Genomic DNA, 22,783 nt, shown 5'->3' with positions numbered 1-22,783 from the left:
ACAAGGATAGAAGAACCCCCCCCCCCCTATATTTCCACTGCCCTGGAAACAGCTAACACAAGTCATATATCTGCTGTGGTTGTCTGCCTGTGACATATCCCCAGGGTCCTGTGTGACCTGGGTAAGTTAGGAGGCCTATTATTACCTGGAGAATAGATGTCTCTGTCTGCGTACCTTGAACTCTGTCAGGCTCCACTGCTGCTAAAGGCATAGCAGAATTAAAGATTGCCATGCTCAACTCTGTATAGACTCATTGGATGCAGGGGTTCACGTGCCTTTTATACTTCTATGCCACCATGAACTGTGTGTGTGTGTATAAACAAAATGGTGTCAGTGCCACTGTAATAAACCAAACAATCTGGCACTATAAATGGGCACTAGGCAGTGTGTTGGTAAGCCCAGTCTCATGACAGTGTAGTAAACCATTCACAATAAATCCTACTATCTCTATGGAGATGTAAGGCAAGGGTGAGAGCAAGGGCTAGGAATGAAGAGGGAGGTAGAGGGTGAAATGGAGGGATAGGGAGGAAGGGGGAAGTTGAGATGGAGGAGGAGATTAAGGGTGAGATGAAGGTGGAGGTTGAGGTTGAAATGGAGGGATAGGGAGGAAGGGGGTGGTTGAGGGTGAAATGGAGGGATAGGGAGGAAGGGGAAGGTTGAGATAGAGGGGGAGATTAAGGGTGAGATGAAGGGGGAGGTTGAGGTTGGAATGGAGGGATAGGGAGAAAGGGGGAGGTTGAGGGTGAAATGGATGGATAGGGTGGAAGGGGGAGGTTGAGGGTGAGATGGAGGGATAGGGAGGAAGGGGGAGGTTGGGGGTGAGCGGAGAGCGTGACTGAGGAAGGGGAGAGAGAGTGAGTGAGAAATAGTGAGGTGTGGTGAGTATATAGGTGAAGTAGGTTAAAAGGGATAGGGAGGAAGGGGGAGGTTGAGGGTGAGACGGATGGATATGGAGGAAGGGGTAGGTTGAGGGTGAGACGGACTGATATGGAGGAAGTGGGAGTTTGAGATGGAGGGATATGGAGGTTGAGGGTGAGACGACAGGATATGGAGGAAGTGGGAGTTTGAGACAGAGGGATATGGAGGAAGGGGGAGGTTGAGGGTGAGACGGAGGGATATGGAGGAAGTGGGAGGTTGAGGGTGAGACGGAGGGATATGGAGGAAGTGGGAGGTTGAGGGTGAGACGGAGGGATATGGAGGAAGTGGGAGGTTGAGGGTGAGACGGAGGGATGTGGAGGAAGTGGGAGGTTGAGGGTGAGACGGAGGGATGTGGAGGAAGTGGGAGGTTGAGGAGTTTTTAAAAAGGTAAAACCCATTGAGGTTAAAAACCTATTTTGCGAGGGCAACCTGGCAAGAATGCCAAACAGGGAAATAGCAGCGTGTCCATAAAATATTACCAAAAAATACAAAATACACACAAAAGACAAAGTGTCACAAGTTATAGATAGATATAACTGAAGATTAGAAACAACTGCAGCTGTCACAAACAGTGTTGTCGATCAGAGTCTTAAAAACAGGCAAGGACACTAACTCTCCTAACTTAATTTTTTTTAAGCATGTTCCAGAATGAAGGGGCATTATGGGAAAAATATTGTTTCCCCATCTCAGTTCTTGCCTTAGGAACAGACAAGGACAGCAGCGACTGTGAACGAAGACTGTATTGAGTGACTGATCTGGTCAGTAAAGAACAGAGATACAAAGGGACCCCTCCCTGTGCAACTGAGTCCTGGACTTTCTGACGGGCCGCCCCCAGGTGACGGGCCACCCCTCTGATCCTCAACACTGGGGTCCCACAAGGGTGCGTTCTCAGCCCTCTCCTGTACTCCCTGTTCACCCATGACTGTGTGGCCATGCACGCCTCCAACTCAATCATCAAGTTTGCAGACGACACTACAATGGTAGACTTGATTACCAAAGAATGACGAGACGGCCTACAGGGAGGAGGTGAGGGCCCTCTGAGTGTGGTGTCAGGAAAATAACCTCACACTCAATGTCAACAAAACAAAGGAGATGATCGTGGACTATAGGAAACAGCAGAGGGAGCACCCCCTTATCCACATCGACGGGACAGTAGTGGAGATGGTGGAAAGTTTTAAGTTCCTTGGCGTACACATCACGGACAAACTGAAATGGTCCACCCACACAGACAGCGTGGTGAAGAAGGGGCACTAGCGCCTCTTCAACCTTAGGAGGCTGAAGAAATTTGGCTTGTCACCGAAAACACTCACAAACTTTTACAGATGCACAATCGAGAGCAACCTGTCGGGCTGTATCATCGCCTGGTACGGCAACTGCTCCGCCCACAACCAAAGGGCTCTCCAGAGGATAGTGAGGTCTGCACAACGCATCACCGGGGAAAAACTACCTGCCCTCCAGGACATCTACACCACCCAATGTCACAGGAAGGCCAAAAAGATCATCAAGGACAACAACCACCCAAGCCACTGCCTGTTCACCCCGCTATCATCCAGAAGGCGAGGTCAGTACAGGTGCATCAAAGCTGGGACCGAGAGACTGAAAAACAGCTTATATCTCAAGGCCATCAGACTTTTAAACAGCCATCACTAACACAGAGAGGCTGCTGCCAACATACTGACTCAAATCTCTAGCCACTAATAATTCAAAATTGGATGTAATAAATGTATCACTAGTCACTTTAATAAACAATATCACTTTATATAATGTTTACATACCCTACGTTACTCATCTCATATGTATATACTGTATTTTATACCATCTACTGCATCTTGCCTATGCCGTTCGGCAATCTCTCATTCATATATCTTTATGTACATATTCTTATTCATTCCTTTACACGTGTGTGTATAAGGTAGTTGTTGTGAAATTGTTAGATTACTTGTTAGATATTACTGCACGGTCGAAACCAGAAGCACAAGCATGGATCTGGAAGGGGCGGTGCGCTGGGAGACCGGAGGGCGTTCTATCTGTGGCCGTAGAGGTCACACTGCCGGTCGGTGCCGGGTTGGTTCCTCTGGGGATTGAAGCAGCAGGCAGGGCGCTCTGGCATCACCCCAGGTGAGCCGGCACCATTCTCACCCAGAGCCCTCTGTTGCACATATGTTTGTGTATATCACTTTCCCTGAGTTTTCCCCGCATTCCTAGCATAAGGCGCTCGTCAATTCAGGCACGGCTGGGATTTTTATTGATAGAGCGTTAGCCTATAGTTTAGGGATCCCCATTGTTCCCGTGGCTGTGCCTTTCCCCGGTCACGCCTTACATAGTCGACCATTAGGGTCAGGGTTGATTAGGGAGGTCACCGCTCCTTTGGGCATGGTGACGCATGGGGGTCACAAGGAGAGAATTTGTCTCTTCCTTATTGACTCTCCTGCGTTTCCCGTGGTGCTGGGCCTACCCTGGTTAGCTTGTCATAACCCCACTGTTTCTTGGCCACAGAGGGCTCTCACGGGGTGGTCGCGAGAGTGCTCAGGTAGGTGTTTAGGGGTTTCCGTTGGTGCTACTACATTGCAGAGTCCAGACCAGGTCTCCACCGTGCGCATTCCCCCTGAATATGCTGATTTGGCTCTCGCCTTCTATAAAAAGAATTACCACCTCATCGACGGGGCGATTGTGCTTTAAATCTCCTGGTAGACGCTGCACTTCCCAGGATTCACGTGTATCCCCTCTCACAGGCGGAGACGGAGGCTATGGAAACCGAATCCCTGCGTCAGGGGTACATTCGGTCCTCCACTTCACCCGCCTCCTCGAGTTTATTTTTTGTTAAGAAGAAGGAGGGAGGTCTGCACCCGTGTATTGACTAACGGGGTCTGAATCAGATCACTGTGAGGTATAGTTACCTGCTACCGCTCATAGCCACAGTGATTGTGTCAATGCACGGGTGCGCTTCTTCACCAAACTAGATCTCAGGAGCGCTACCAACCTGGTGCGTATCCGGGAGGGAGACGAGTGGAAGATGGCTTTCAGTACCACCTCAGGGCACTATGAGTACCTCGTCATACCGTACGGGTTGATGAATGCGCCATCGGTCTTCCAAGCCTTTGTAGACAAGATTTTCAGGGACCTGTACAGGCAGGGTGTGGTGTTGTATATTGATGACATTTTGATATACTCCGCTACATGCGCCGAGCATGTGTCCCTGGTGCGCAGGGTGCTTGGTCGCCTGTTGGAGCATGACCTGTACGTCAAGGCTGAGAAGTGCCTGTTCTTCCAACAGTCCGTCTCCTTCCTGGGTATCGCATTTCCACCTGGAGATGTAGAGTGACCGCATTTCAGCCGTGTGTAATTTGCAGACTCCCACCACGGTAAATGAGGTGCAGCGGTTCTTAGGGTTTGCCATCTACTACCGGAGGTTTATCTGGGGTTTTGGTCAGGTAGCAGCTCCCATTACCTCACTGCTGAAGGAGGGCCCGGTACGCTTGCAGTGGTCAGCTGAGGCAGACAGGGCCTTTAGTCACCTGAGGGCTCTGTTTACCTCGGCTCCCGTGTTGGCCCATCCGGATCCCTCTTTGAAGTTCAAAGTGGAGGTGGATGCGTCCGAGGCTGGGAAAGGAGCTGTGCTCTCTCAGGAGCGGAACTATGATGTGGGGGACCGGAGGCTGTTGGTTGTTGGCTGTCGTCAAGGCCTTGAAGGCGTGGAGACATTGGTTTGAGGGGGCTAGACACCCTTTTCTCATCTGGACTGACAACCGCAATCTGGAGTACATCCGGGCAGCGAGGAGACTGAACCCTCGCCAGGGAAGGTGGGCCATGTTTTTCACCCGTTTTGTGTTTACCCTTTCCTACAGACCAGGCTCCCAGAACGTTAAGGCATAATCATTGTCCCGGCTGTATGACACAGAGGAGCGGTCCATGGATCCCACTCCCATACTCCCCGCCTCCTGCCTGGTGGTGCCGGTAGTGTGGGAGCTGGATACGAACATTGAGCAGGCGTTACGTGCAAAGCCCGCTCCCGTCCAGTGTCCCGCTGGGCATCTGTATGTCCTGTCTGCTGTTCGTGAACGGTTGATCTATTGGGCCCACACATCACCCTCCTCGGGTCATCCTGGGATCGATCGGACAGTGCGCTGTTTGAGCGGGAGGTACTGGTGGCCTACCATGGCTAAGGACGTGAGGGTTTATGTTTCCTCCTGCTCGGTGTGCGCCCAGTGTAAGGTTCCGAGGCACCTACCCAGAGGTAAGCCCTTACCCGTTCCACAGCGGCCTTGGTCGCACCTGTCGGTGGATTTTCTGACTGATCTTCCACTCTCACAGGGTATTACCGCGATCCTGGTCGTTGTGGATCGTTTCTCTAAGTCCTGTCATCTCCTCCCTCTGCCCAGTCTCCCTATGGCCCTACAGACTGTGGAGGCCTTGTTTACACACGTCTTCTGGCACTACGGGGTGCCTGAGGATATAGTGTCTGATCGGGGTCCCCAGTTCACATCTAGGGTCTGGAAGGCGTTCATGGAACGTCTGAGGTCTCGATCAGTCTTACTTCAGGGTTTCACCCTGAGAGTAATGGGCAGGTGGAGAGAGTAAACCAGGATGTGGGTAGGTTTCTGCGGTCCTATTGCCAGGACCGGCTGCGGGAGTGGGCGGCGTTCGTGCCCTGGGCCGAGATGGCACAGAACTTGCTCCTCCACTCCTCCACTAACCTATCTCCCTTCCAGTGCGTACTGGGGTACCAGCCGGTTCTGGCGCCTTGGCATCAGGGTCAGACCGAGGTTCCTGCGCTGGGCGACTGGTTCAGGCACGCGGAGGAGACATGGGAAGGCGTCCGTGTCCACCTTCAGCAGGCCTTGACGCGCCAAAAGAGGAATACAGATCGCCACCGCAGTGAGTCACCGGGTCTGGCTCTCGACCCGAAACCTGCCCCTCTGCCTGCCCTGCCGGAAGCTGGGTCCGTGGTTTGTGGGGCCATTTAAAGTCCTGAGGAGAGTGAACAAGGTTTGTTATAGGTTAGAGCTTCCACCCAATTACCGTATTAACCCCTCGTTCCATGTGTCTCTCCTCAGGCCGGTGGTGGCTGGCCCGCTCCAGGAGTCTGAGGTGCGGGAGGTACCTCCGCCCCCTCTGGACATCGTGGGGGCCCCGGCGTACTCTGTTCGCTCAATACTGGATTCGAGGCGTCGGGCGTGGGGCCTTCCGTATCTCGTAGAGTGGGAGGGGTACGGCCCGGAGGAGAGGTGCTGGGTTCCGGTCGAGGACGTGTTGGACCCATCGATGCTGCAGGAGTTCCACCGTCTTCATCCGGATCGCTCTGCGCCTCTCCCCCCGGGTTGTCCCCGCTGGAGCCGCACGTCAGGTGGGGGGGGGGTACTGTCACAACTTCCGCCCAAGTTGGTCACTCTCCTTGTTCGGGCGGCGTTCGGCGGTTGAAGTCACTGACCTTATAGCCATCGCTGATCCTCTTTTCATTTTCCTTTGGTTTTGTCTTGTCTTCCATCACACCTGGTTCCAATCCCATGTTGTGTATTTAACCCTCTGTTCCCCCTCATGTCCTTGTCGGTGATTGTTTATTATAAGTGCTTGTGCATGTCTGTCCTGGTGTGCGTCGGGTTATGTATCCATTATTTGATTGTTCGGTTGTTCTGGTGTTTTTTTTGTTATTAAACTGAGATGAAGGGGGAGGTTAAGGGTGAGATGGATGTAGTGGGGGAGCTTAAGGGTGAGATAAAGGGGGAGGTTGAGTGTGAGATGGAGGGATAGGGAGGAAGGGGGAGGTTGAGGGTGAGATGGAGGGGGAGGTTGAGGGTGAGACCGAGGGATATAGAGGAAGGGCGAGGTTGAGGGTGAGATGAGGGGGTGGGGGAGCTTAAGGGTGAGATGAAGGGGGAGGATGAGGGTGAGACGGAGGGATAGGGAGGAAGGGGGAGGTTGAGACAGAGGGATAGGGAGGAAGGGCTTGTTTGAGGGTGAGATGGAGGGGATGGAGAACTTAAGGGTGAGATGAAGGGGGAGGTTGAGGGTGAGAAGGAGGGATATGCAGGAAGGGGGGGGAGATGGAGGGAGTGGGGGAGCTTAAGGGTGAGATGGAGGGGGAGGTTGAGGGTGAGACGGAGGGATAGGGAGGAAGGAGGAGGATGAGGGTGAGATGGAGGGGCTGGGGGAGCTTAAGGGTGAGATAAAGGGGGAGGTTGAGAGTGAGATGGAGGGATAGAGAGGAAGGGGGAGGTTGAGGTTGAGATGGAGGGAGTGGGGGAGCTTATGGGTGAGATGAAGGGGGAGGTTGAGGGTGAGATGGAGGGATAGAGAGGAAGGGGGAGGTTGAGGGTGAGATGGAGGTAGTGGGGGAGCTTAAGGGTGAGATGAAGGGGGAGGTTGAGGGTGAGATGGAGGGATAGAGAGGAAGGGGCGGTTGAGGGTGAGATGGAGGTAGTGGGGGAGCTTAAGGGTGAGATGAAGGGGGAGGTTGAGGGTGAGATGAAGGGATAGAGAGGAAGGGGGAGGTTGAGACGGAGGGATATGGAGGAAGGGGGAGGTTGAGGGTGAGATCGAGTGATGGGGGGAAGGAGAGGTTGAGGGGAGAGAGTGACTGAGGAAGGGGAGATTGGGTGTGTGAGATATAGTGAGCAATGGTATGGTGAGTATATAGTGTAGGTGAGGGTCGGGATGAAAACTGTTAAATCAGACCCTCTCTCTGAGTGAATTAAGATGAGGAGAAGTAAGGGTGAGGCGGGGTAAAGGCTACGTTGGGCCGGGTCAGGGTTCGTCTCCCTGGAGAATTAGGGTGATGAGGGGTGGGGAGGGAGGGGGAGGGTAAAGACTAAGTAGGGCCAGGTCAAGGTCTGTCTGCTGGGGCTGGTAGACGAAAGCAGCAGGTAGCTGGGCTGCTGTCCAGAGTGGTACAGCTCTCAGGGGAAGCCAAGCAACAGAACGGGGAAAATGACCGAACTGAAAACCCCCAGGACCAAACAACAACCTGCCATGTGGAACTCTCTTTCTCTACAATGCACAACATCGCGATGTTCTTCACAGTCCTTTCATCTTTCAGCATGTGTCACTCCTAACAATTCCTATATTCTTCTTGTGTGTAATAATTGATTTGCAATGACAATCCTTTTAAGTTTTATGATCAAATGAGGAAAAGGGAGAAAAAAACCCAGATCCAGCTACTGTATGTTATCACTTGAGTAAGTATTTGGTGGTGACAAGAAATATTAAAAGCGTTACTAGCATTAGAGCACAAAGAATGTATCCACATTCTGGCCCCTTGCCGTAGATCTACTGCACTGTTGAATTACTCTGAGGCTGGAATTCCAGTCAAATTGACCATAGTCATGTCTTCATTGACAAACTTAAGTCACACACACACTTCCCACTGGGCACAAACTCGTTTCAACGTATTGTGACGTGGAATCTACGTGGAAAATACATTGGAGTTGAAAAAAGTCATCAACATAATGTGCTGTTTTGAGGGTGACATTTCAACCACAGGATTATGTCATCATGGTAACCAAATGTCAACATAGACAAGCCTATAAAATACACTGAATATACAAAACATTAAGGACACCTGCTCTTTCCATGACATAGACTGACCAGGTGAATCCAGGTGAAAGCTATGGTCCGTTACTGATGTCACCTCTTAATTCCACTTCAATCAGTGCAGATGAAGGGGAGGAGACAGAATAAAGAAGGATTTTTAAAGCCTTGAGACAATTGAGACATGGATTGTGTATCTGTGCCATTCAGAGGGTCAATAGGCAAGAAAATACGATATAAAATCCTTTGAACGGGGTATGGTAGTAGGTGCCCTGTAAACCGGTTTGTGTAAAGAACTGCAATGCTGCTGGGTTTTTAACACTCAGTAGTTTCCCATGTGTGTCCTTTGGTCCACCACCCAATGGACATCCGGCCAACTTGACACAACTGTAGGAAGCAATGGAGTCAACATGGGCCAGCATCCCTGTGGAACGCTTTCGACACCTTGTAGAGTCCATGCCCCGACAAATTAAGACTGTTCTGAAGACAAGGGAGGGATATATCTAATGTTTGGTCAGATCTTCAGCGTTATATCCACTATTAGAAAAAAATACAATAGGCTGGGCAGCAATGCCTCGTGGAGAATTGATCTATCTACAGCTACCCTTTGGTCTCCCATGTTGTAATCTCATCGATCAATGTCTCAACCAAATATTACCCAATTATCCACGTTTGTAATGACATAGTTTGTCCAGTGGGTTGTCATTTTGTCACAAGCCTCACACCTGACATTGAGGAGATCCTGCCTGGTAGTATTAAGGTTTTAACGTACCCAAAATACAATCAGTGGTCAGTTTATTAGTTACACCCATCTAGTACCTGGTCAGACCCCTCTTTGCCTCCAGAACAGCGTAAATTCTTCTGGGCATGGAAACGTTGCTCAATTGGTATCAAGGGACCTAACGTGTGCCAGGAAAACATACCCCACACCACTACGCCACTGCCACCAGCCTATACTGTTGACACCAGACAGGACCATGGACTTATGTTGCTTACGCCAAATCCTGACTCTGCATGACGTAACAGGAACCGGCAATGTTTTTCCACTCCAAAATTGATCAGTGTTGGTGATGGCGTGCCCACTGGAGCCGCTTCTTGTTGTTTTTAGCTGATAGGAGTGGAACCCGGTGTGGTCGTCTGCTGCAATAGCCCATCCGTGAAAGGGAGCGACGAGTTGTGCGTTCCGAGATGCCGTTCTGCACACCACTGTTGTACTGCGCCGTTATATGCCTGTTGGTGGTCCGCCTGTTAGTTTGCACGATTCTTGCCATTCTCCTTTGACCTCTCATCAACGAGGTGTTTTCGACCCACAGGACTGCCGCTGAATGGATGTTTTTTGTTTGTCGCAGCATTCTCTGTAAACCGTATACACTGATCGGCGTGAAAAGCCCAAGAGTCCGGACGTTTCTGAGATACTGAAACCGGTGCACCTGGCACCGACGATCATACCAAGCTCAAAGTCGCTTAGGGCACTCGTTTTGCCCATTCTGACGTTCATTCGAACAGTAACTGAATCCCTCGATGCCTGTCTGCCTGCTTTACAGTGCATTCAGAAAATGTTCAGACCCCTTGACTTTTTGTTACGTTACAGCCTTATTCTAAAATTGATTAAATATATTGTTTTCCTCATCAATCTACACACAATACCCCATAATGACAAAGTGAAAACAGGTTTTTAGAAATTTTTGCAAATGAAATAAAAACAACAACAGAAATGCCTTATTTACATAAGTATTCAGACCCTTTGCTATGAGACTGCATGTCAGAATGCATGTCAGAGCAAAAACCAAGCCATGAGGTTGAAGCAATTGTCCATAGAGCTCCGAGACAGGCCTGTGTCGAGGCACAGATCTGGGGAAGGGTACCAAAATAGGTCTGCAGCATTGAAAGTCCCCAAGAACACAGTGGCCTCCATTATTCTTAAGTGGAAGAAGTTTTGAACCACAGAGCGTCTTCCTAGAGCTGGCCGCCCGGCCACACTGAGCAATCGGGGGAGAAGGGCCTTGGGCAGGGAGTTGACCATGAAAACGTCGGTCACTCTGACAGAGCACCAGAGTTTCACTGTGGAGATGGGAGAACCTTCCAGAAGGACAACCATCTCTGCAGCAGTCCACCAATCTGTCCTTATGGTAGAGAGGACAGACGGAAGCCACTCCTCAGTAAAAGGCACATGACAGCACACTTGGAGTTTGCCAAAAGGCACCTAAAGACTCTCAGACCATGCAAAACATGATTCTCTGATCTGATGAAACCAATATTGAACTCTTTGGCCTGAATGCCATTCGTCACATCTGGAGGAAACCTGGCACCATCCCTACGATGAAGCATGGTGATGGCAGTATCATGCTGTGGGGATATTTTTCAGCGACAGGGACTGGGAGACCAGTCAGGATCGAAGGAAAGATGAAAGGAGCAGAGTACAGAGAGATTCTGAAAACCTGCTCCAGAGCTCTCAGAACCTCAGACTGGGACTAAGGTTTACTTTCCAACAAACCAACGACCCTAAGCACAGAGCCAAGACAACGCAGGAGTGGCTTCAGGAGAGGTCTCTGAATGTCCTTGAGTGGCCCAGCCAGAGACAGGCCTGAACCCATTCGAAAATAGCTGTGCAGCGACGCTCCCCATCCAACCTGACAGAGCTTGAGAGGATATTCAGAGAAGAATGGGAGAAACTCCCCAAATACAGGTGTGCCAAGCTTGCAGCATCATACCCAAGAAGACTCAAGGCTGTAATCGCTGCCAAAGGTGCTTCAACAAAGTACTGAGTAAAGGTTCTGAAAACTTATGTAAATGTGATTTTTCAGTTGTTTATTTGTAATACATTGGCAATAATGTCTAAAAACCTGTTTTTGCTTTGTCATTATGGGGTATTGTGTGTAGATTGATCAGGTCAAAAAAACGACTACGTTTTTTTCCCTTCTCAACAACATTGATTCCCTGAATTTAGCATCTCTTCTTTTGTATTATCTTCATGTTTATTATTATTAAACTCGCCTTCTGCACCTGCTTCCTGACTCCCTGTGTGTATTTTATAGTTATAGCTTAATGTTAGCTTGCTAACGTTGAACCTAATTGGTTAGCGCTTTAGCTACCTGCAGATTAATACTAAAGCTATGACAATGTTTGTATTGGTAGTAGTATGAGTTGGGATTATGCCGGCTCATTGTTTAGCTACATGTCTAAACAAAAAACTCCACTTCGCCAGATGATTACATGACCCATCAAGTTAGCCAGGTGTGTCTGCGGGTTATTACAGCCATCTATTGTATTTCATGAACATGTGTACATGTCTAGACAATAGTGATCCATCCACTTAGCTAGATGTGCCTGTGGGGTGGTTATAGCATTTCCTACACGTGACCCATCAATTTAGACAAGTGACATCTAATTATGATAAAATATATATAAAATATTTTTACCTGGACACTTTATACCTTTGAAATTTCTACTACGCAAGTAACCATTTCATTGTACCGTGTACACCTTCTGTATCCTGTGTGTGAGTCAAATCAAGGTAGTTTTTTTTGATAGTGTGTGCTTACCAGCGACAGTAATGTGAAAAACAACCTGACTTGCACCATTGTCAGATTAGGATATAGGCCAAGGACTGGATAAAGTGTAGTTTTACCTGGAGTTATTTCTCCATGATGTTTATCCTCAGTCACAGACGGTTTTAAATGTGAACCGTAGAGAAAGGCTGACAGTGTATGATAGAGAGAGAGAAACCACAAGTCAATTCAGACAGTGTTATTGAAGCGATACGCTAACCATACTATTATTACCCATTCGTAATGTGTTGCTCAAGTGAAAATACAGCTGAAGGTGGGTTCACCTGTAGTATTGTAAATTGTTTTGGATAAGATCTATAAGTCCATATTTCTATTTGCAATGGAAATCCCTATTGCCATGTAAATCCCTTTGAGCACTTGGAGAGATGCTGTATTAATCCAAGTCATTACAAAGTATTCCCTGTACAGGTGAGGCTAGAGACAGTTTCAGCAGGTGCACTTACTTGTGGCGGCCCATGGGTTTGCCCGGGGTGTAGTGTGAGTTGACTCCAGACTTGTACAGGTTGTATCTGTTGCCATGGCCTCCTCCATAGAACGGGTTCCCATGGCCTGTTCCATAGAAGGTTCCTTTGGCGTCCACCAGTGACAGCAACAGTCCTAGAATGAAGGGCTGCAAAGCGGCTTGAGGCAACCTGGACCTCATTTTCTCTTCTGGGTGGCTTCCAAAATAGCACCCGTGGAAAAGCACCAAAAAGGAGGACAAAGATGAACAACTGATGGACAGATTGAGAACCAAAGCAAAAAAAAATAGAGAAGGAGAAGGGAAGAGGGAAAGAGGGAGGGAGAGAGCACAACCAAAGGTAAAGTAAAAGAGAGAGAGAGAGATAGAGATAGAGAGGGTGTCTAGGAATGCCACATATCCATATACACATGCGAGTGTGTGTGTGAAAGGGGCGACTTTTCTGATTCAGCTTCCTCCGTCTTCTGTGCTCTGTGTGTGTGTGAGGGTGTGTGTGTGGAGCAGCGTGCTGTACTACTGACTATGAGGGGGCAGGCTGACAGGCCTGCCCCCCAACCCCAGCCCCAGCCACTACCCCTGCCCTGCCCTGAAATGCTACCCAGCCCAGACACAGGGGAACAACCCCATACTTTCTCTCAGATTCAGATAAGCTTTATTAGCATGAATGACAAGGCCACTGTTGCTAAAGCTATATGACATCAACAATAACAGTAAAAAATGAATAATAAAATTGGTGTTTAGAGAAAGGGGAATATATATATATATATATATATATATATATATATATATATATATATATATATATATACACACGTATAAATACTACAATATACAGTACCAGTCCAAATTTTCGACCCACCTGCTCATTCAAGGGTTTTTCTTTATTTTTCAATTTTTGTACATTGTAGAACAATAGTGAAGACATCGAAACTATGAAATAACACATATGGAATCACCAAAGAAGTGTTAAACAAATCAAAATATATTTTATATTTGAGATTCTTCAAAGTAGCCAATCTTTGCATCAGGTTTCTGTCACGTCTGCTCCCGCTCTTCCCTTCCCCTGGCGCTTGAGGGCGCCAGAATGCCTTGCATCACTCACTCCTGCCATCCATCACGTACACCTGCCTTTCCTCGTCACGCGCATCAGCGTTATTGGACTCACCTGGACTCTCTTATTACGTGTTCATTTTCTCCCCTAGCATCGGGGAGTACTGGCGTTCTGGTTGGTATAGTGGCATCGGCTCTGGGTCACCACCGATGGAACCGGGGGTGCCTAGCCTGCTCGTCGGGCTTCCACGCCCTAGCAGGCTCGAGAGGTTTCCTTGCCCCGGTTGGCTCGGATGGCGCCCATCCCACGTCGGGCCTCAGCTGGATCGTCAGTTCTTGTCTGCCCAGCCGGTCCAGGAGTTTTTTGTTTGTTTGTTTTTTGTTTTGTCGGTGACGTCGGGGGTGGATTCTGCCGCCGATGGAACCGGGGGTGCCTAAGCCAGCCCGTCGAGCTTTCATGCCCTGGCTGGCTCGAGAGGTTTCATTGCCTCGGTTGGCTCGGTGGCTTCCCATCCCACGTCACACTCCACCGGATCATCGGGTTTCCTCAGCGGGATCGACAGGCGTCTTGACTCAGCCGGATCGTCAGGCTCCCATGCCTCAGCCGGCTCGCCAGGCTCTCACGCTCCTGCCGGTTCGTCGGGTTTCCACGCCTCAACCGGCTTGCCCAGCGCCCATGTCTCGGCCGGTTCGCCCAGGTGGGACGCCGGGTGGCGCCCCTAGAGGGGGGGTACTGTCACGTCTGCTCCCGCTCTTCCCTTCCCCTGGCGCTTGAGGGCGCCAGAATGCCTTGCATCACTCACTCCTGCCATCCATCACGTACACCTGCCTTTCCTCGTCACGCGCATCAGCGTTATTGGACTCACCTGGACTCTCTTATTACGTGTTCATTTTCTCCCCTATATGTGTCAGTTCCCCAGCTCTGTTCCCCGCTTCTGCATTGATTGTTTTCTGTTTGCTAACGCTGTTTATGTCTCGTTCCATGTCCGTTATTTATTAAATGTTACTCCCCGTACCTGCTTCGTCTCTCCAGCGTCATCCTTGTGACAGAATGCAGAAGCCATCACACGAAGCATCGGGGAGTACTGGCGTTCTGGTTGGTATAGTGGCATCGGCTCTGGGTCACCACCGATGGAACCGGGGGTGCCTAGCCTGCTCGTCGGGCTTCCACGCCCTAGCAGGCTCGAGAGGTTTCCTTGCCCCGGTTGGCTCGGATGGCGCCCATCCCACGTCGGGCCTCAGCTGGATCGTCAGTTCTTGTCTGCCCAGCCGGTCCAGGAGTTTTTTGTTTGTTTGTTTTTTGTTTTGTCGGTGACGTCGGGGGTGGATTCTGCCGCCGATGGAACCGGGGGTGCCTAAGCCAGCCCGTCGAGCTTTCATGCCCTGGCTGGCTCGAGAGGTTTCATTGCCTCGGTTGGCTCGGTGGCTTCCCATCCCACGTCACACTCCACCGGATCATCGGGTTTCCTCAGCGGGATCGACAGGCGTCTTGACTCAGCCGGATCGTCAGGCTCCCATGCCTCAGCCGGCTCGCCAGGCTCTCACGCTCCTGCCGGTTCGTCGGGTTTCCACGCCTCAACCGGCTTGCCCAGCGCCCATGTCTCGGCCGGTTCGCCCAGGTGGGACGCCGGGTGGCGCCCCTAGAGGGGGGGTACTGTCACGTCTGCTCCCGCTCTTCCCTTCCCCTGGCGCTTGAGGGCGCCAGAATGCCTTGCATCACTCACTCCTGCCATCCATCACGTACACCTGCCTTTCCTCGTCACGCGCATCAGCGTTATTGGACTCACCTGGACTCTCTTATTACGTGTTCATTTTCTCCCCTATATGTGTCAGTTCCCCAGCTCTGTTCCCCGCTTCTGCATTGATTGTTTTTTTTGTTTGCTAACGCTGTTTATGTCTCGTTCCATGTCCGTTATTTATTAAATGTTACTCCCCGTACCTGCTTCGTCTCTCCAGCGTCATCCTTGTGATAGATCGTGACAGTTTCAACAACAGGGGCAGGCAAACGACAGGTCAAGGCAGGCAGGGGTCGGTAATCCAGAGTAGGGGCAAAGGCACAGGACTGCAGGCAGGCTCAGAGTAAGGACAGGCAAGTGTCAAAACCAAGAGGACGAGAAAAAGAGAGACTGGGGAAAAGCCGTAGCTGAGACAAAATGCTGGTAGACTTGAACAAACAAGATGAAGTGGCACAGACAGACAGAAAACACAGGTATAAATACCCAGGGGATAAGTGGAGAAGATGGGCAACACCTGAAGGGTGGTGGAGACAAGCACAGATCAGGGTGTGACACTTTGCCTTGATGACAGCTTTGCACACTCTTGGCATTCTCTCAACCAGCTTCATGAGGTTGTCACCTGGAATGCATTTCAATTAACAGGTGTGGCATGTTAAAAGTGAATTTCTTGAAATTCTTTACTTCCTCATTTGCTTGAGCCAATCAGTTGTGTTGTGACAAGGTAGGGATGGTATACAGAAGATAGCCCTATTTAGTATTTCTGTATACCATCCCTACCTTGTACCTCAACTAACCTCAACTAACCGGTGCCCCCGCACATTGACTCTGTACCGTCATCTCCCTGTATATATTGTTATTTTTACTGCTGCTCTTTAATTACTTGTTACTTTTATCTCTTATTCTTATCTGTATTTTTTTTAACTGCACCGTCGGTTAGGGGCTCGAAAGTAAGCATTTCACTGCAAGGTCTACACCTCTTGTATTCGGCGCATGTGACTAATACAATTTGAATTGATTTGATTTGACACATTGGCTTTACTCAAAGCCAGTGGCATGTCATTAGTAAAGTTTGGAAAAAATAAGTGGCCAAGACAGCTGTCCTGGGGAATTCCTGAATCCACCTGGATTATGTTGGAGAGGCTTCCATTAAACACCCTCTGTGTTCTGTTAGACAGGTAACTCTTTATCCAGTTTTACAGCTTATCTATCTCGCCAAATAGTTTTCATACTGTACATCCAAGAGAACTGGGGAGAGAAAAAAACTAAACGATTGTATCCATGTATTGCCTTCTACTGTATTGTTAATGTGAAGATGTGAAATGCATTCCAGACTTAAGACTTCTCAGCCTAGAGAACTCCCTGAGCCCAACTGTCAACTATGGTCCCACAATACAGTAGGCTATGTGACCCACACTGCAGTCCTTTGCTGATAGAGCCACCAGAGACTGACTTAATGAAAGCACTTTAGCGAAACAGCATACCACTCAGTTAGTTTCATTACTTTAACCCTGTTGTGACCCATCACTGGCTCTTTCTAAGGCACTTTTACTGGACATTATCTTATTAGATGCAGCCATAAAGCTACTAGAGAGAGCGAGAGAGAGAGAGAGAGAGTTTAGATTCCTGGGTTGTGACATCAGCCACTTATCCCAGAGTTAAGACACCTGATCCATTCTCAAAGTAGTGACCTGGGAAATTACCCGCTCTCTATAAAGAGAGGGAGATGGAAAAGGAAGTATTTATTTAACTTATTGTGGATTTCATATGCATGTGGATTTCTTTCCAGTTTAGCAGCTGCTGCCAGAGGAAAGCAATTGGCCTGGGTTACGTGTGTACACAATCAGCTCTATTAGATGGAGACACAGTATGTTGAGTTACCTTCGCCATGCTTTTGCCAATGGACATGGGCCATTGACGCCTCATGGTGTGTAAGGGAGGAGAAGGAGGGTGTTTGCTCTTGCGTTCATACTGTATGCGTGTGTGTGCACATGTGATTGTTAGTTTTCATGTAGCCTAAAGTTAGTTTTCATTAATCTTGTATCAACGACCACAATAAATGCATTAAGGATCGGTGTCCTGAAATCAGGACAGTTGTTGCTCAATATGCGATAATGTGACTAGAATGACGTTGGAAACAAAAGCCAACTTTCCGGGACATAGACATGTCTTATATGGGCAGAAAGTTTAAATTATTCTTCATCTAATTGCAGTGTCCAATTTACAGTAGGTATTACAGCGGAAAAATGCCATGCTATTGTTTGAGGATAGTGCACAACAACAAAACATTTTTTATCATGGCAACTGGTATGATACATTCACCTCTGAAGGTAAATAATTTGCTTATATTCAGTAATCTTGCTCTGATTTGTCATCCAGAGGGTCCCAGAGATAAAATGTAGCATAGATTTGTTTAATAAAATACATTTTTATATCCTAACATGATCCATGTTGTATACAGCATTTCTCATGAATTCCATCACTTTCAACTTGCCACAAAACAATCGATGTAATATAAACCTTAAACCTTGTTTCCCCCAGTCAAGTTTGGTTTCTGTGCAATCCTTAGACACTCTAGAAGGCAACCAAAATTTGCTGCATCATTCTACATTATGTATTGGCTACACAACACCTTTTTTAGCCCACGAAGGACAGAAATCATTACGCACCAATGAGACGGGCGGTGTTCACTTTGTTGACTGTATCTTGGTCCAATGACTACCTATCATTTTGAAACATAGCTAGCTAGATAGCCAAAAGGGCTTTGCATGAGTATGTGATGGTCCTTTGTATAAGTAAAAGCCATTGTACTAAGCCCGCGCACAACATGATTAATTGTCCATTGAAAATTGAGAGAAAGAAGAAGAGTTTGCATTACACACAGCTTGATTAGTAATACAACGTTTTCTGCCAATGTAAGAAGTATAACATGTCTACTAAGAGTATAAATGCTAAATCGAACTTCAAGTATACACATTTGAATGAGATTAATGCAGAAATTAAGAGTGACACGAGGAGTCCTGCTCGCAAGAAAGGAGAAGATAGTAACGTGACTTTTTCAGATCAGTAAGTAAAATACGTTTTTGCTTCTCTTGCTAATCCAGTTGTTTACATGATTGCATATTAATTTATGATATTTGTCTTTGATTTCTATATATGTATATATAATATATAGACCTGTGGCATACAATATATTAGTATAGTCTATGCGTCTTATTGCCTATTGATCCACATATTTCATTATAGTGATTGTGTTCCCCATACTCTTTATCCTATATATATATATGTTTATAGATGTGTTGTGTATTTGATGTATTGATGCAGTGTTCACAACCTGCTAAAATAAAGGTTAAATAAAAATACGTAATAGTAATATATATATATTTTTTTATCCTCAATAGTGGCCGTGGGAGACAACTTCAAAAACACCACATTTAAGTCCTCCATCCCCCACACATTCATATGTAGGAACTGGGTTCTACAGTTTGACCCCACTGCCCACTGTCTCTGGCTCCACACCCACCCCGCCCAGCCATCTAGATGTGTGAAGGTTAGTGTCATTTCTGTAAGGAAGCTAATTATCCATCATATATGAGATTCCTGGGAGTGTGTAAACTTATATTTTTATTATCATAGAATGTGTGTATGTTCTCTATAGTTATGTACAGACGTGCTCAAATCGGTTGGTGCCCTCACAGCTCAGTGAAATAATGCCTCATTCCTCCTGAAAAGTGATGAAATTAAAAGCTATTTTATAATGTATACTTGTATGCCTTGTATATGTCATAGAATAAAGCAAAGAAGCTGTGAAAAGAGATGAATTATTGCTTATTCTACAAAGATATTCTAAAATGGCCTGGACACATTTGTTGGTACCCCTTAGAAAAGATAATAAATAATTGGATTATGGTGATATTTCAAACAACATTTTTTCTTTAATTAGTATCACACATCTCCAATCTTGTAATCAGTCACTCAGCCTATTTAAATAGAGTAAAGTAGTCACTGTGCTGTTTGGTATCATTGTGTACATCATACTGAACATGGACCAGAGAAAAGCAAAGGAGAGATTTGTCTGAGGAGATCAGAAAGAAAATAATAGACAAGCGTGGTAAAGGTAAAGGCTACAAGACCACCTCCAAGCAGCTTGATGTTCCTGTGACAACAGTTGCAAATATTATTAAGAAGTTTAAGGTCCATGGAACTGTAGCCAACCTCCCTGGGCGCGGCCACAAGAGGAAAATCGACCCCAGATTGAACAGAAGGATAGTGTGAATGGTAGAAAAAGAACCAAGGATAACTGCCAAAGAGACACAAGCTGAACTCCAAGGTGAAGGTATGTCGGTTTCTGATCGCACCATCCGTCGCTTTTTGAGCGAACGTGGGCTCCATGGAAGAAGACCCAGGAGGACACAACTTTCGAAAGAAAAACATAAAAAAGCCAGACTGGAATTTGCGAAAATGCATATTGACAATCCTTCTGGGAGAATGTCCTTTGGACAGATGAGTCAAAACTAGAGCTTTTTGGCAAGTCACATCAGCTCTATGTTCACAGACGAAAAAAGGAAGCTTTCAAAGGAAAGACCACCATACCTACAGTGAAACATTAGAGGAGGCATTGTTCTGTTTTGGGGATGCTTTGCCACGCCTGGCACAGGGTGCCTTGAATCTGTGCAGGGCACAATGAAATCTATAGACTATCAAGGCATTCTGGAGTGTAACGTACTGCCCAGTGTCAGAAAGCTCTGTCTCAGTCTCAGGTCATGGGTCCTCCAACAGGATAATGACTCAATATACACACAGCTAAAAGCACCCAAGAATGGATAAGAACAAAACATTGGACTATTCTGAAGTGGCCTTCTATGAGTCCTGATCTGAATCCTATCGAACATCTATGGAAAGAGCTGAAACTTGCAGTCTGGAGAAGGCGCCCATCAAACCTGAGACAGTTGGAGCAGTTTGCTCAGGAAGAGTGGGCCAAACTACCTGTTAACAGGTGCAAAAGTCTCATTGAGAGCTGCAGAAAACAGTTGATTGCAGTGATTGCCTCAAGGTTGTGCAATAAAATATGAGGTTAAGGGTCTCATCATTTTTGTCCATGCCATTTATTTGTTTTATTATTTACAATATTATGTTGAATAAAAAATCAAAAGCAAAGTGTGATTTCTATTAAATATGGAATAAACAATGGTGGATGCCAATTACTTTTGTCAGTTTCAAGTTATTTCAGCGAAAATTGTGCATTCTTCGTTTTTTGTGGAGGGGTACCAACAAATTTGAGCATGTCTGTACTTGAAAATGTATCAATGGAACAATTCAGCCACTTGGGTACATGTGGGCATACTTGTGAAGGACACCTGGGAGACTTGACACAAAATATTATGTAGGCATGTCATTCTTCAATGGATCCGTCTGAAACTTTGCATACACACTGCTTCCATCTTGTGGACAACATCTAAATTATACCTGGAATCCTAGGTCACTGTATAGCCTTTCTCTTGCATTTCAAAGATGAAAATAGAAAACACATGTTTTTTGGTTGGTTTTATCTTCTACCAGATCTAATGTGTTATATTCTCCTACATTAATTTCACATTTCTACAAGCTACAAAGTGTTTCCTTTCAAATAGTATCAAGAATAGTCATATCCTTGCTTCGGGGCCTGAGCTACAGGCAGTTAGATTTGGGCATGTCATTTTAGGCGGGAATTGAAAAGAAGGGTCCCTCACTCACTTATACTATAAACCCTGGCCGTTAACATCTGACACACACTCACACACATACAAAATCAGACCCCCATCTTTAACCGCTGACCATGGACAACGATAAATTAACCCCCGATATACACACGACTGGTAGGAGAGGCTCACTGGTGATCTCCACAGAGAGAGGGGAAACACATGGTAATGGCTGGTTAGTCAGCGGTGGGTTAGTGGGCTTTCACATGGAGTGGAGGAGAAGCACCTTGATGAAGTCTAAACTTCCATTGTCCCCCATGAGTAGAGCACATTGTTACAGATCCATTTAAAAAACGTCACTAAGTATTTTCCCTCATACACAAGTGCATGTGTGAGTGTGTCATGTACAGTATGCAAACTCACAGAGGACCTATCACCCCTATAGACTACCCCTATAGCCACCCTGAGATATAGGGACAAAGACGCTTAATTCGGGTCACAGGTGGGCTCCCTGTGATTAAATCAGCTACTGTATCTTGTCTTACATTAAGACCAGGAGTATGAACTCATAAAGAAATAGGTGTGGGAATGGAAGAACATTTCACTATACAGTATATAGTCCCAATACCCAACACTCACTTTTTCTTCTCCTCTTTTGTTAGTTCAACCTACACATTCCCTCGTGTGGTTCTAGAGTCCTTCTGTCAGGTATGTATGACTACTCACCCTCTCAGGTTTGGGGTAGAAGGTGAGGAGGGTATAGTGGTGAGGGGGCACAGGAGGAGGGGGAGGACATCGTTACAGAGGGGTGAGGTGAGACAGAGGCACCCAGTTGTAACCAAGGGGGAAGAAGCAAAGACTGACAAGAGGTCTCGAATGAAAAGGAGTTCTAGTGTGAGCTCCAGAATGTCAGCGATATCCCCAGACTCCAGTCTGTCACTCCCTTCCTCCCTCTCTCTCACTATCTCTCTCTGAAGTGTGTGTGTACGCTACACCAGAGGCGTCTGGTTTTAAACAACTGTTGGGGAGAGTCTTAGTTGTTTAATAGCTGAAGAGATCTTGGTAGCACCATGCAGTGGAATGCTTTCCATTTCTTAGATTACTTCATATTTAATCTTTCCCACCTGTGAATGTGATTGTGTTAGTAGAACTGACATCACTTTGCCTGGATTTGGGACACTGTTCAGGTTTTTCCATGTCAGATGGCCTCATGGCAGGCACACACACACACACACACACACACACACACACACACACACACACACACACACACACACACACACACACACACACACACACACACACACACACACACACACACACACACACACACACACACACACACACACACACACACACACACACACACACACACACAGGAGGGACTTTGTTACATTTTGTAGATCAACACAATGTCCTCTTCGGATAGAATTTATAGGTTGATTAGATTTAGTAATGTATTCACTTTTTTTTGTCAGAACTTTCAGATTCATCATACATTGTAAACCCCAGTGTGTAAACCCTAAGGCATTTTTAACTCAAATACGAGTAGTAAGTTGAGCTTGAAGTCAATGAAAAGTCATTATTTATTCAGAACTAAATGAGAAGTCATTTTCAGTAATGGTTAGTATACGTATGTATATGATAAATATATGTTATTTATCATTGTGTAGCGTAAAATGATCAATCAATCACTCAATGTACATGCAAAGACACAGATATTAAAAACAATTAAAAAAAAAAAAGATCTACTTTAAAAATAATGATGAATTTTCATGTAGTTGTATTTTTTTTTTCAGTTCAGTTTCACTGACTTTGAGTTCAATTTACTTGAAATATTTGAGTTAAAAA

At 46.9% G+C, this 22,783-nt stretch overlaps 1 protein-coding gene across 1 annotated transcript in view; it reads right to left on the bottom strand.

Annotated features, from left to right (window-relative positions):
* Window positions 1-12,654, bottom strand: part of LOC120020556 (EMILIN-3-like) — a 33,757-nt gene extending 21,103 nt beyond the window's left edge. Inside the window, exon 1 of the mRNA XM_038964263.1 lies at window positions 12,455-12,654. Within this exon, the coding sequence (XP_038820191.1) occupies window positions 12,455-12,654 (200 nt within the window). The remainder of the gene's footprint in view (window positions 1-12,454) is intronic.
* Between the last annotated feature and the right edge of the window lie 10,129 nt (window positions 12,655-22,783).

Source organism: Salvelinus namaycush, chromosome 25 (genome assembly GCF_016432855.1).
Source record: "Salvelinus namaycush isolate Seneca chromosome 25, SaNama_1.0, whole genome shotgun sequence".
NCBI classification, from domain to species: Eukaryota; Metazoa; Chordata; class Actinopteri; order Salmoniformes; family Salmonidae; genus Salvelinus; species Salvelinus namaycush.
The sequence above is the reverse complement of the archived record's forward strand: the minus strand, read 5'-3'. Positions and strand labels throughout refer to the sequence as shown.